Source organism: Schistocerca serialis, chromosome 1 (genome assembly GCF_023864345.2).
Source record: "Schistocerca serialis cubense isolate TAMUIC-IGC-003099 chromosome 1, iqSchSeri2.2, whole genome shotgun sequence".
Taxonomy (NCBI): Eukaryota; Metazoa; Arthropoda; class Insecta; order Orthoptera; family Acrididae; genus Schistocerca; species Schistocerca serialis.
In genome coordinates this window covers 1,215,681,422-1,215,696,067 of record NC_064638.1, presented here as the reverse complement: position 1 = coordinate 1,215,696,067, position 14,646 = coordinate 1,215,681,422, and the positions used below count along the sequence as shown (strand labels likewise).

At 43.9% G+C, this 14,646-nt stretch overlaps 1 protein-coding gene across 1 annotated transcript in view; it reads left to right on the top strand.

Annotated features, from left to right (window-relative positions):
• LOC126456647 (ionotropic receptor 75a-like) overlaps positions 1–14,646 on the top strand; it is a 198,854-nt gene that overhangs the window by 155,136 nt on the left and 29,072 nt on the right. The window contains exons 7-8 of the mRNA XM_050092393.1: positions 1,154–1,362; positions 12,407–12,678. Of these exons, the coding sequence (XP_049948350.1) occupies positions 1,154–1,362; positions 12,407–12,678 (481 nt within the window). The remainder of the gene's footprint in view (positions 1–1,153; positions 1,363–12,406; positions 12,679–14,646) is intronic.

The window sequence follows — 14,646 nt, the reverse complement described above, 5'->3', positions numbered from 1 at the left end:
TTTAATGACAAATTTCATTAAGGAATAAATGTGTTGCTGTTGTGGTCTTCAGTCCTGAGACTGGTTTGATGCAGCTCTCCATGCTACTCTATCCTGTGCAAGCTTCTTCATCTCCCAGTACCTACTGCAGCCTACATCCTTCTGAATCTGCTTAGTGTATTCGTCTCTTGGTCCCCCTCTACGATATTTACCCTCCACGCTGCCCTCCAATACTGAATTGGTGATCCCTTGATGCCTCAGAACATGTCCTACCAACCGATCCCTTCTTCTAGTCAAGTTGTGCCACAAACTCCTCTTCTCCCCAATCCTATTCAATACCTCCTCATTAGTTATGTGGTCTACCCATCTAATCTTCAGCATTCTTCTGTAGCACCACATTTCAAAAGCTTCTATTCTCTTCTTATCTAAACTATTTATCGTCCACGTTTCACTTCCATACATGGCTACACTCCATACAAATACTTTCAGACACGACTTCCTGACATTTAAATCTATACTCGATGTTAACAAATTTTTCTTCTTCAGAAACGCTTTCCTTGCCATTGCCAGTCTACGTTTCATATCCTCTCTACTTCGACCATCATCAGTTACTTTGCTCCCCAAATAGCAAAACTCCTTTATTACTTTAAGTGTCTCATTTCCTAATCTAATTCCCTCAGCATCACCCGACTTAATTCGACTACACTCCATTATCCTCGTTTTGCTTTTGTTGATGTTCGTGTTATATCGTCCTTTCAAGACACTGCCCATTCCGTTCAACTGCTCTTCCAAGTCCTTTGCTGTCTCTGACAGAATTACAAAGTCATCGGCGAACCTCAAAGTTTTTATTTCTTCTCCATGGATTTTAATACCTACTCCAAATTTTTCTTTTGTTCCCTTTACTGCTTGCTCAATATATAGACTGAATAACATCGGGGATAGGCTGCAACCCTGTCACACTCCCTTCCCAACCACTGCTTCCCTTTCATACCCCTCGACTCTTATAACTGTCGTCTGCTCTCTGTACAAATTGTAAATAGCCTTTCGCTCAGGAATAAATATATTACATTAATTATGTTTAGCTATAATGATATAAGTGAGTGATCCATTGCTTCAGTGATGCAAAGGTGAAGTCGATATTGCAAGGTGTTAGGGGAGACCGCCTGGTGCGTAGGTCTGCCCCAGACGCCCACGTCGCTGTCTGGTCGCGTCACGGTGTTCGTCCTGGCGCTGACCTCGCTTTTCCTGTTCACCTCCTACTCGGCCAACATCGTGGCCCTGCTGCAGTCGCCCAGCCACTCCATCCGCTCCGTCTCAGACTTGGCGTCCAGTCCGCTGACACTGGGCGTCCAGGACATCGCCTACAACAAGGTGTATCTCGGGGTGAGTTCTGATTACCTCATAATACATAATTCAGTTGAACACACCGATGTTGTTACTTCCCTCTACGATCAGTGACAAACACGCACACGCACACACACACACACACACACACACACACACTCACACACATACACACGCACACACACACGCTTGTTCAAATCGTTCAAATGGCTCTGAGCACTATTGGACTTAACTTCTGAGGTCATCAGTCCACTAGAACTTAGAACTACTTAGACCTAACTATCCTAAGGAAATCACACACATCCATGCCTGAGGCAGGATTCGAACCTGCGACCCTAGCGGTCGCGCGGTTCCAGACTGTAGCGACTAGAACCGCTCGGCCACACCGGCAGGTCCAGACACTTGTTCTTGTGGTCTTAGTTCTGGTTTGGTGCACCTCACCACGCTAGTCCATCCTGTGCAAGGCTCTTCGTCTCTGCGCAGCTACTGTACCTTACGAGGAGATCCTGTTAAGTCCTTGGCTTTATAAAGAAACAGTGCAATATTGGTTCTAACAAACCTATTTACCCGACGTATTCCCCTGGAGCTAATACTTCTATGATATCTTTGATCCAGTTTCATTTAGCCATCTACAAAAATATTTTGATTTTGCTGAAAACCAGTCATCCTCAGCCTTTCTGGCTTCCTTATTGCTCAGATATCGTCTTCGCTGGAGATGTTTCTTGTGGTCTGGGAACAGAAAACAGTCTAAGGAGGGGGGTGGTCGTCAGGAAGGTGAATAGGGTTGATTTTTGAGGTTGTCGGAGTGAAGACCAGCCAACGTCCTCTTCGTGATGACTCCCTTGTGAGGAGGGGCTTTGTCTTGCAAAAACAAGATTCCTTTTCTCATATTTCCTCGATGTTTGGAGACCAGTTGTTGTTTCAGTATGTCGAGATGTTTACCATAATACTTTGCCATGATCGTTTTACTACGTTGCAAATAGTCAATAAGCAGGCTTCCACCTTACCCCAAATGACAAATGTGAACATCTTGTCTGCTGATCATTGTGTTTTGAACTGCTTTGGACGTTTTGAATTACTATGTCTCCCTTGTTTGGACTGTTATTTGGTTCCTGGAGTATACTTGTACCGTGCCCACCCGGCTAGCCGCGCGGTCTAACGCACTGCTTACCGAGCAGGAAGGAGTGCCGGTCCCCGGCATGAATCCTCCCAGCGGATTAGTGTCGAGGTTCTGTGGGCCGGCCAGCCTGTGAATGGCTTTTAGGCGGTTTTCCGTCTGCCTCGGCGAATGCTGGTTCCTGTTATTCCGTCTCAGTTACACTACGTCGGCGTTTGCTGCTTAAACACGTACAAGGCTATTACAAATGATTGAAGCGATTTCATAAATTCACTGTAGCTCCATTCATTTACATATGATCACGACACATTACAGATACGTAGAAAAACTCATAAAGTTTTGTTCGGCTGAAGCTGCACTTCAGGTTTCTGCCCCCAGAGCGCTCGAGAGCGCAGTGAGACAAAATGGCGACAGGAGCCGAGAAAGCGTATGTCGTGCTTGAAATGCACTCACATCAGTCAGTCATAACAGTGCAACGACACTTCAGGACGAAGTTCAACAAAGATCCACCAACTGCTAACTCCCTTCGGCGATGGTATGCGCAGTTTAAAGCTTCTGGATGCCTCTGTAAGGGGAAATCAACGGGTCGGCCTGCAGTGAGCGAAGAAACGGTTGAACGCGTGCGGGCAAGTTTCCCGCGTAGCCGGCGGAAGTCGACGAATAAAGCAAGCACGGAGCTAAACGTACCACAGCCGACGGTTTGGAAAATCTTACGGAAAAGGCTAAAGCAGAAGCCTTACCGTTTACAATTGCTACAAGCCCTGACACCCGATGACAAAGTCAAACGCTTTGAATTTTCGGCGCGGTTGCAACAGCTCATGGAAGAGGATGCGTTCAGTGCGAAAGTTGTTTTCAGTGATGAAGCAACACTTTTTCTTAATGGTGAAGTGAACAGACACAATGTGCGAATCTGGGTGGTAGAGAATCCTCAAGCATTCGTGCAGCAAATTCGCAATTCACCAAAAGTTAACGTGTTTTGTGCAATCTCACAGTTTAAAGTTTACGGCCCCTTTTTCTTCTGCGAAAAAAACGTTACAGGACACGTGTATCTGGACATGCTGAAAAATTGGCTCATGCCACAACTGGATGTTTGGCATTTCTTAAACAGGAGATTGGAAAACCGATGGATCGGTCGTGGTGGAGATCACGATCAGCAATTCATGTCATGGCCTCCACGCTCTCCCGACTTAACCCCATGCGATTTCCTTCTGTGGGGTTATGTGAAAGATTCAGTGTTTAAACCTCCTCTACCAAGAAACGTGCCAGAACTGCGAGCTCACATCAACGATGCTTTCGATCTCATTGATGGGGACATGCTGCGTCGAGTGTGGGAGGAACTTGTTTATCGGCTTGATGTCTGCCGAATCACTAAAGGGGCACATATCGAACATTTGTGAATGCCTAAAAAAACTTTTTGAGTTTTTGTATGTGTGTGCAAAGCATTGTGAAAATATCTCAAATAATAAAGTTATTGTAGAGCTGTGAATCGCTTCAATCATTTGTAATAACCCTGTACATGTAAACGATAATTCCTTTACCACTCAAAAATTTGGGGCGATACTCGTCTGGTATGAGACCTGCCCAGAGGGGCGAAGAGAGGGGGGGGGGGGGGGGAGGGTGGTCCACTGGGGCCGAACCGCACAATAAACTTGGGTTCGGTGTGGGGTAGCGGTGGGAGGGGGCTGGCCTGCTGTGGCCTGTTGTGCGGTTGTGAACCACTGAGGGCTAAGGCGGGACGAGGCCTCTCCGTTGTTTCTAGGTTCCCAGTTTAATGCACACGCAATACACAATACTTGCAACGAGACGATCAAAAAATCCAACAGGTTCTCGGCGAAATTGGACCAAAATGGAATGTGAAGCTTTTAGTCTGCATTGAGGCACTTGGGAACCCATTTAGTTGAATAATATGACTCATCCGTTCGTAGGACGTGCACGGCGTCTCTGCTATCATCTTAGCAGTCATCCTCTGATCATTCAGGATAATGAAATGAAAAACAATCACGATTTTATATTTGTGACTTAAGTTGCCCATCCTGGACGCTCCTTACCTTGAGTGCTGAAATTCCCTGATTTAAAAGCAGTAACCCAGTTCTGATAGTGAAGTAGGAAGGACAGTTACCACCAAATGTACTAAACAAATTATCTTAAACTTGTTTGACCGTCTTCCCTTTTAAACAAAGATATTTATTCGCAGCACGACTCTCTCACCGTGAATTCTCTATTTTCTTGCCAATCACTCATAAGCGAATCCTAGTGGGGACATGCTTAATGTATTCAAATCTTATACTCCGTCTAGAATTTCTAACTCCAAATCTACCCTCCATTACTAAACTGGCGACTTCTTGATGCCCAGAATGTTTTCTATTTGAGGTTTCAACGCTGTATTCCCGTGTCTGGAACCGCGTTGCTGGCACTAACGAATCGTCGTCCAGTGATAAACTAATTAAGTAAGATAACACCGGCGGGAAATCGAAGCTAGAAAAACTTTTTTTGTTGGTCAAAGGAAATGTTGTGATATATCTGCCTCTGAGTAAGCCCTAATATCTGTTATCGTTCTCCCTACATCCCTACGCGTTGTGCATGACTCAAGCAGCTCGTTCTTGTTTCACTATTGTTTCTCTGCCAGGGTGTCTCGACAATTACTACGTCAGTCTTCCATATATTCACTTTAAGTTATTCGGCCATCTCCGTTATGCTTTCAGATGGGCTGTAACGACCTGATAGCATCCCAGCAGCGCTTCTCTGAGCTCCTTCAAAGTCTGTTGTTGTGCCTGCTTGGTAAGAACTCCAAACACGGGAACGGTTCTCTAGACGTTGTCTTACTAGCATCCCGTATGCCATTTTCTTTACAGATGTACTGCACGCATCCAAAATCATCCCAACAAATTGTGATCTTCAACTTGGCTTCCCCACTACTGATTATTACTGTCCGTTCCACTTCAAATCTCGTCATTATATCACATTTAAATACAAGTAGGAAGCGACATACTCGGGACGATTACCGCTAATACTTCTATCTACACGACTACTTTACAGTTCGCATTTAAATGTTTGCAGAGGATTCACAGAACCACTCTCAGACTCCTTATCACGGTAATATAAAACGAGCTGAATTTCTTTGACCGTTTTCGGTGTCCTTTGTCAATCCTGTCAGGTAAGGGTACCATACCGTTCTGTCGCACTTCAGAGAGGAGAGTCAAGCGTTGTGCAGACAGTCTCTTTCGCAAATTTGTTGCATCTAAGCATTCTGCCAATGAAACAGAGTGCTAAGTTCGCCTTCCCCACAATATTTTCTATGTTGTGATCTCATTTTAAGTTGTTCATAATTGTAATCATCCCATCGTTAATTAGATGAACTGGTAACTTTATATTTGTATTATTTATCGTGTCACCACAATTTAAAAAGTTTTGTGGCTTAGGGTCAGATGCCACTCTTCACACAATGGAGAAGTCTCGTCTGTTTCGTTGTGCAGTTTGTTCTCATCTTCTTACAACGCAATATATGACAGTATCAACTGCAAAAGAATAAAAAGAGGCTGGCTCGGATAGCCTCCTAAACCACTGGACGCGGCTGGGAGACCGAGAAAATTTAATCAGTATCTATCGCAGCCAAACTGTGCATTCGTGTATTCCTAAGCCAGATTTGCGTCTGTCTCCATTTAAAGAAGGCTGCCATTCCTTCCATCAATTATAAATTTTGTTCATATCTTTCTGCTTTGCCTCACGATCGTCTGCAGTGTAGAACATCATGTATCTAGGCTCATCGAAACGGTACTGCACAAACGCCTGCGTTCAATGAATCAAACACACACATAGACTTGGTGCGTGTCCAGCAGTTCACACTTCTTTGCTGCGTCTTGAGAAATCAGAAACTGAAGGAAACACTTCTTATATACAGAAGAGGAAAGACGACGGTTAGAATGTCCTTGTCTCATCGTTTAGGTCCAGCACTTGTTACGGTATCTCTAAGTATAAATTATTGCGTGTCGTCTGTGCAGGTTTTACGTTTCATTCAAAACTTACTTTTAGGTGTAGCAGTTCGTCCTCATACCTGTCACTGTGTGTGCAATAGTACGCTTCATTTTAACTTTCGGTATCTAACCGCTACATTTAAACGATTTACATACAAAAAAATTAATTAATGACATAATATCAGAGACAGCAAAGGACCTGGAAAAGCAGCTGAACAGAATGTATAGTGTCTTGAAAGGACGATGTAAGATGAACATCAACAAAAGCAAAACGAGGATAACCGAATGTAATCGAATTAAATCGGGTGATGCTGCGGGAATTTGATTACGAAATGAGACTCTTAAAGAAGTAAATGAGTTTTGCTATGTGGGGAGCAAAATAACTGATGATGGTCGAAGTAGAGAGGATATAAAATGTAGACTGGCAATGGCAAGGAAAGCGTTTCTGAAGAAGAGAAATTTGTTAACATCGAGTATAGATTTAAGTGTCAGGAAGTCGTTTCTGAAAGTATTTGTTTGGAGTGTAGTCATGTATGGACGTGAAACGTGGACGATAAATAGTTTAGACAAGAAGAGAATAGAAACGGGAGAAGCTGAAGATTAGTTGGGTAGATCACATAACTAGTGAGGAGGTATTGAATAGAATTGGGGAGAAGAGAAATTTGTGGCACAACTTGAATAGAAGAAGGGATCGGCTGGTAGGACATGTTTGAGGCATCAAGAGATCACTAATTTAGTACCGGAGGGCAGCGCGGAGGGTAAAAATCGTAGAGGGAGACCAAGCGGGATACACTAAACAGATTCAGAAGGATGTAGGTTGCATTAGGTATTGGGAGATGAAAAAGCTTGCACAGCATAGAGTAGCATGGAGAGCTGTATCAAGCCAGTCTCTGGACTGAAGACGACAACAACAACATCAGAACATACAGATACAGAAAAAAATGGTATTTTTTAGATTACTCTTGATTAAAACGTTTGTGAAATATTGAACAATAAAAATAAAGAAATAATAGGAAGGAGCAACAGTGGCAATGCGGCACTTATATGAATAGCGGGATAGAAACACGCGTTCAACTGTGGTATTTGACGTGCTGTGAAAAATTTTACAAGGTAATTTAACAAAAATAGCTGTTCTGACTTCAAAAATTTAAGAAACAGAGCTGTGTCGGCTCGATGCTTACAACTGCCGATCTTGAGTTATCTAAGAAATGTGGTAGATTCAGTTAGTGAAGGGTGACTAGAATTCGAGAGTAGGAAAAGGGAGAGAAGGAAAAATAGTAGGTGAATATGGATTGGGGCTAAGAAAGGAAAGAGGAAGCCGCCTGGTAGAGGTTTGCACAGAGCATAACTTAATCATAGATAACACTTGGTTCAAGAATAATGAAAGAAGATTGTATACATGGAAGAATCCTGGAGATACTAGAAGGTATCAGATAGATTATACAATGGTAAGACAGAGATTTACGAACCAGGTTTTAAATTGTAAGACATTTCCAGGGGCAGATGTGGACTCTGACCACAATCTATTGGTTATGAACTGTAGATTAAAACTGAAGAAACTGCAAAAAGTTGGGAATATAAGGGGATGGGACATGGATAAACTGAAAGAACCAGAGGTTGTAGGGAGTTTCACGGAAAGCATAAGGGAACAATTGAAAGGAATGGGGGAAGGAAGTACAGTAGAAGAAGAATGGGTAGCTCTGCGGGATGAAACAGTGAAGGCAGCAGAGGATCAAGTAGGTAAAAAGACGAGGGCTAGTAGAACTTCTTGGGTAACAGAAGAAATATTGAACTTAATTGATGAAAGGAGAAAATATAAATATGCAGTAAATGAAGCAGGCAAAAAGGAATACAGACGTCTTAAAAATGAGATCGACAGGAAGTGCAAAATGGCTAAGCAGGGATGGCTAGGGGACAAATGTAAGGATGTAGAGGCTTATCTCACTAGGGGTAAGATAGATACTGCCTACAGGAAAATTAAAGAGACCTTTGGCGAAAAGGGAACCACTTGTATGAATATCAAGAGCTCAGACGGAAACCCAGTTCTAAGCAAAGAAGGGAAAGCAGAAAGCTGCAAGGAGTATATAGAGGGTCTATACAAGGGCGATGTACTTGAAGACAATATTATGGAAATGCAAGAGGATGTAGATGAAGATGAAATGGGAGATACGATACTGCGTGAAGAGTCTGACAGAGCACTGAAAGACCTGAGTCGAAACAAGGCCCCAGGAGTAGACAATATTCCATTGGAACTACTGACGGCCGTGGGAGAGCCAGTCCCGACAAAACTCTACCATCTGGTGAGCAAAATGTATGAAACAGGCGAAATACCCTCAGACTTCAAGAAGAATATAATAATTCCAATCCTAAAGAATGATGTGAAAATTACCGAACTATCAGTTTAATAAGTCACAGCTGCAAAATACTAGCGCGAATTCTTTACAGACGAATGGAAAATCTGATAGAAGCCGACCTCGGGGAAGATCGGTATGGATTCTGTAGAAATATTGGAACACGTGAGGCAATACTGACCCTACGACGTATCTTAGAAAACAGATTAGGGAAAGGCAAACCTACGTTTCTACCCTTTGTAGACTTAGAGAAAGCTTTTGACAATGTTGACTGGAGTACTCTCTTTCAAATTCTAAAGGTGGCAGGGGTGAAATACAGGGAGCGAAAGGCTATTTACAATTTTTACAGAAACCTGATGGTAGTTATAAGAGTCGAGGGACATCAAAGGGAAGCAGTGGTTGGGAAGGGAGTGAGACAGGATTGTAGCCTCTCCCCGATGTTACTCAATCTGTGTATTGAGCAAGCAGTAAAGGAAACAAAAGAAAAATTTGGAGTAGGTATTAAAATCCATGGAGAAGAAATAAAAACTTTGAGGTTCGCCGATGACATTGTAATTCTGTCAGAGACAGCAAAGGACTTGGAAGAGCAGTTGAACGGAATGGGCAGTGTCTTGAAAGGAGGGTATAAGATGAACATCAACAAAAGCAAAACGAGGATAATGGAATGTAGTCGAGCTAACTCGGGTGATGCTGAAGGAATTAGATTAGGAAATGAGACACTTAAAGTGGTAAATGAGTTTTGCTATTTGGGGAGCAAAATAACTGATGATGGTCGAAGTAGAGAAGATATAAAATGTAGACTGGCAATGGCAAGGAAATCGTTTCTGAAGAAGAGAAATTTGTTAACATCGAGTATAGATATAAGTGTCAGGAAGTCGTTTCTTAAAGTATTAGTATGGAGTGTAGCCATGTATGGAAGTGAAGCATGGACAATAAATAGTTTGGACAAGAAGAGAATAGAAGCTTTCGAAATGTGGTGCTACAGAAGAATGCTGAAGATGAGATGGGTAGATCACATAACTAAAGATGAAGTATTGAATAGAATTGGAGAGAAGAGGAGTATGTGGCACAACTTGACAAAAAGAAGGGACCGGTTAGTAGGACATGTTCTGAGGCATCAAGGGATCACAAATTTAGCATTGGAGGGCAGCGTGGAGGGTAAAAATCGTAGAGGGAGACCAAGAGATGAATACACTAAGCAGATTCAGAAGGATGTGTGTTTCAGTAAGTACCGGGAGATGAAGAAGCTTGCACAGGATAGGGTAGCATGGAGAGCTGCATCAAACTAGCCCCAGGACTGAAGACAACATCAACAGTTTAGCGTCCCATAGATGTACCATTAATGGAATGATGAGGAACGAATCAAATTACATTCACATTACACTTTCGTTATGGATATGTGCTGATCATCTACAATTTTTGTTTAGCGCTGTTGTATGTTAATATTCATACGCATCACCTTTCAAGCGTTACAAAATGAAAAATTCTTCTACAGAAAAGAATGAGTTCAAGAAGAAATCTTTACAGTTTGTTTTCAAATTTAGCTTTGCTGCCAGACAGATATTTTATTTCATTGGATAAGTAATCAAAAATTTTAGATTCATTATTTTTATTCCCATTTTCTCCTGAAGACCATCTTAAATTGGAGTAATTTTTCTTCTGGTATTATAATTGTTTACATAATCTTCCTCTCGAAATGCATGAGGGTATCTATACTGTGAAGCAATAGTCAGAATGGCTACATCCATCAACAAATGTCTAACATACAGTCCTGGGTGTGCACTACACATTATTGTTACAGCACGATTCTCAGCGATGAACACTTTCCTTCTTACAGTTGAACTACCCCAGAATATTATTCAATATGACATTATTGAATGAAAATACAGAACGGTAATTCAGATAATCGTAAGATTTAAAAATGAACATTTTGAAAAAAGTACGGATACATTGTGATTCTTGAAGTTTTCCCGGCGTATTGAATGTTCGATGAGATTTCGGGATTGCAGCCGGATCATGTTGACTTCTTGCCACGATATTTCGGCTGGCAATCGGCCAGCCATCTTCACGTGAGTGTCCGTCACTGGAGACTGCAAATTCCCGGAGTCAACAATATAGCAAAAACGTGGCGCGAAAACGCATGCGCATTGGCCTCCGTCACAGGAGCGTCCTCTATCGAAATCCGCGCCCTCTGGAGCTACTGTTCTATCTGTGGCGAACAGGCGCATGCGTAAAGGTGAAACTACATGTAAGCCCTCTGTGGGAATGCGCGCCCGGGGCGCTAAAAACAGACGTCAGATGTCGCCAGACGTGCCATTATGAATAAATTGTCTTCTCTCAAAGGAAATTAGAGAAATCACCGGGTCCCAACCGTTGTCCAGTTGAAAACCGCCATCACGATTTATAAGATTTTGCGCTAGTTGTATCTCCATAGATTCACGGAACGTTGCAAAAAGTCTATTGTTTGATTCACAAGCTGCGTTATGGTCGCGAATCGAACATTGACTCAAATATAGAATAAATTTCCTTTATTTCAAGACTATGGTGACAAATTTTTTGTCATCAAACTACCGGTTTCGGTCTGTAATGACCATCTTCAGATCAGTTTTACAAAAACATGTCCTAATGTACTGGAGCCTTAGTGGACTCGTCAAATGTAAGACACAAAATCAGCATGAGCATGTTATTTACATATAGTTGACGATGGTGGTGCGGATTCTGTGTACAGCATTTGACGATTCCACTATGGCTCAAGTATATTAGGACATGTTTTTATAAAACAGATCTGAAGATTGTCACTATAGACCGAAACCGGTAGTCTGATGATAAAATATTTGTGACCATAGACGTGAAGTAAAGGAAATTTAGTGTGTTGCATGCTCTCGAGTGTCAGGCGCGGTTGTGGCGGAGTTACGAGGTGTTTGGCATACAATAGGGCGATCCTACCTTGTGGTGATCACACCTGGATGAGTGGAACCTTGACGATGACTAGGACTGTCCTCACGTTCCCATGCAGTTCAGAAGTGAGCCACTGTCACGCCTGATCACCGTATAGATTTTGATGTGAAACGATCAGACCAGTCGACTAAAGGTAGACCCACTACGAGCTCGCTTTGAAACTGTTTCAGTTATTGATAACGCTCTCTCCCTGTCGTTCATAATGGTTACTCAATATCTGACACCGTTCAGGCTTCTTACGCACTTAACCAAGCCTAGAAACAACGCTAAACACAAACGACACTGATGCTGGTGGCCCATACATCGATCACAGGGAACTGCAACTGTAATTATGTATATACAAGTGGATAATGAATACACTGCCTGATAAGAAAAGTGGCGCACCCAAAAGACATGTTCAGTTGCCAACGTAACTTCTTATTGCTGGCACCTCTGACTCGTCTCTAATGGTGGAACCAGATCCTTGCATCTAGAGGGGGTGTCGCAGACGGTGATGGTGTTGGGATGCAGGGGTGGCTAGGGGAGGCGGGAGGGGTGAGGGAAACCCGAAGTGTTGAAGGGCCCTTGCGTTCCATCTAGTTGCCTCCTCTCTACTGTGACAACCGAACAAGTCTTCTTGATACTTCACTCTTCTTATCAGGCAGTGTACAAATATACATACTTTCGGTGGCTGATATCTTCTGCAGGAAACGACGGACAGAGAGCTCCGACAGTTCGTGCGCCGCAAGATGCAGCCGCTGGGCAACCGAGTGTACTACAACGGCGCCGAGGGCATGGAGCGCGTGCGGAAGGGCATGTTCGGCTTCCAGGTGGACACCAGCACGGCCTACAAGATCATCAGCGAGACGTACACGGAACGCGAGAAGTGCGGCCTCATGGAAGTCAACCTCTTCCCGCTGCCGCCGCTCTGCGTCGCCACCACCAAGCACGCTGGGTACCGTGAGATGTTCTCGCAAAGGTCAGTGGCAAAACAAAGCGAGATTTCTCAGCCGTGCACCAGTGAGCGTGCTAAGATTTGCATGGAAATGAAACTGCCTCGGCACCAAGTATGTGGTAAGCTTTGGTACAATCGGAATCAAAATATTGCTGACACTGCCAGAAATAGCTGCTTTATGACTATGAAGTATATGGAAAAGCAGGCTTTGACGGTGAATTTCTGAGATGAAATCCTCGCGGTTTATCAGCCGAATCAAGGCTTCGTTCTGTGGTAACGTTTCGACAATTTCCTACTAGTCATCTTCAGGCGATGTGTGGGTTTCACGTCCACTTCATGTCTTTATAGCCTGGAACGCTGGCTCCTCTGCCTCGTCTGCAACGGGTAGGCCAGATGCATGCATCCGGGATGGGTGACACATGAGGTAGTGGTGTTGGGATGGAAGGTTCTGGCGTTGCGTCCAGATGTCGGCTGTCTGTTCCATCCACTGCCTTCGCCGATTTCACATTTTAGCGCTCAATTAGTATTCTTGCTCTAAACGACGAGTTGACAAGATCATCACGGTCCCGTATCTTCATTGCCTCTTTCTTGATTGAGTCCCAGATCCCGTTCTTCCGGCACAGCACCTCTGTCCAAAATAAAACATATGACCTTGTTCGGGGCTGTGCTCCGCGACTGCTTTTTTGTCTGTCTGGCACAGGCGAATGCTTCTCACATATTCTGTGCGGCGCTACGAAATACACTGTTGGGTCTGGCCAATATACCGCTTGCCACATTCGCAACTGATGATGTAGACTCCAGATGTTCGTAGTCCTAGTTCGTCTTTCATTGAGCAAAGCACATTTTTGGTTTTAGCAGATAAGCCCAAAATGGTTTAAATATTGTTTTTCTCCAATATTCTGGCAATGTTGACCGTGGGCTGCCGCAACGTACAGAAGGACCGCAAGACGCCAGATGGCGTCTTCGGGATCGTTTTCTTTCTCCTTCTTGCTAGGCTGGAGAGTGGGTCTTATCTGTGTATCCGAGGGTCCTTACGAAAGATTTTCCTCGTATGTTACGACTAGATGGGTAGACTCTCCCTGTCCTGTATGTTTTGTGCTGTGTGCACCAGGCTGGTGAGCACAGATCTGAGCTGTGTTCTGAGAAAAGTACGTGTAAACTACAGGGAGAGACGTGTAAAACATACACTACTGGCCATTAAAATTGCTACACCACGAAGATGACCTGCTACAGATGCGAAATTTAACCGACAGGAAGAAGATGCTGTGCAAATAATTAGCTTTTCAGAGCATTCACACAAGGTTGATGCCGGTGGCGACACCTACAACGTGCTGACATCAGGAAAGTTTCCAACCGATTTCTTACACACAAACAGCATTTGATCGGCGTTGCCTGGTGAAACGTTGTATTGATGCCTCGTGTAAGGAGGAGAAATGCGTACCATCACGTTTCCGACTTTGATAAAGGTCGGATTGTAGCCTATCGCGATTGCGGTTTATCGTATCGCGGCATTGCTGCTCGTGTTGGTCGAGATCCAATGACTGTTAGCAGAATATGGAATCGGTGGGTTCAGGAGGGTAATACGCAACGACGTGCTGGATCCCAACGGCCTCGTATCACTAGCAGTCGACATCACAGGCACCTTATCCGCATGCCTGTAACGGATCGTGCAGCCACGTCTCGATCCCTGACTCAACAGATGGGGACGTTTGCAGACAACAACCATCTGCACGAACATTTCGATGACGTTTGCAGCAGCATGGACTACTAGCTCGAGGACCATGGCTGCGGTTACCCTTGACGCTGCATCACAGACAGGAGCGCCTGCGATGATGTACTCAACGACGAACCTGAGTGCACGAATGGCAAAACGTCATTTTTTTCGATGAATCCAGGTTTGGTTTACAGTATCATGATGGTCGCATCCGTGTTTGGTGACATTGCGGTGAACGCACATTGGAAGCGTGTATTCGTCATCGCCATACTGGCGTA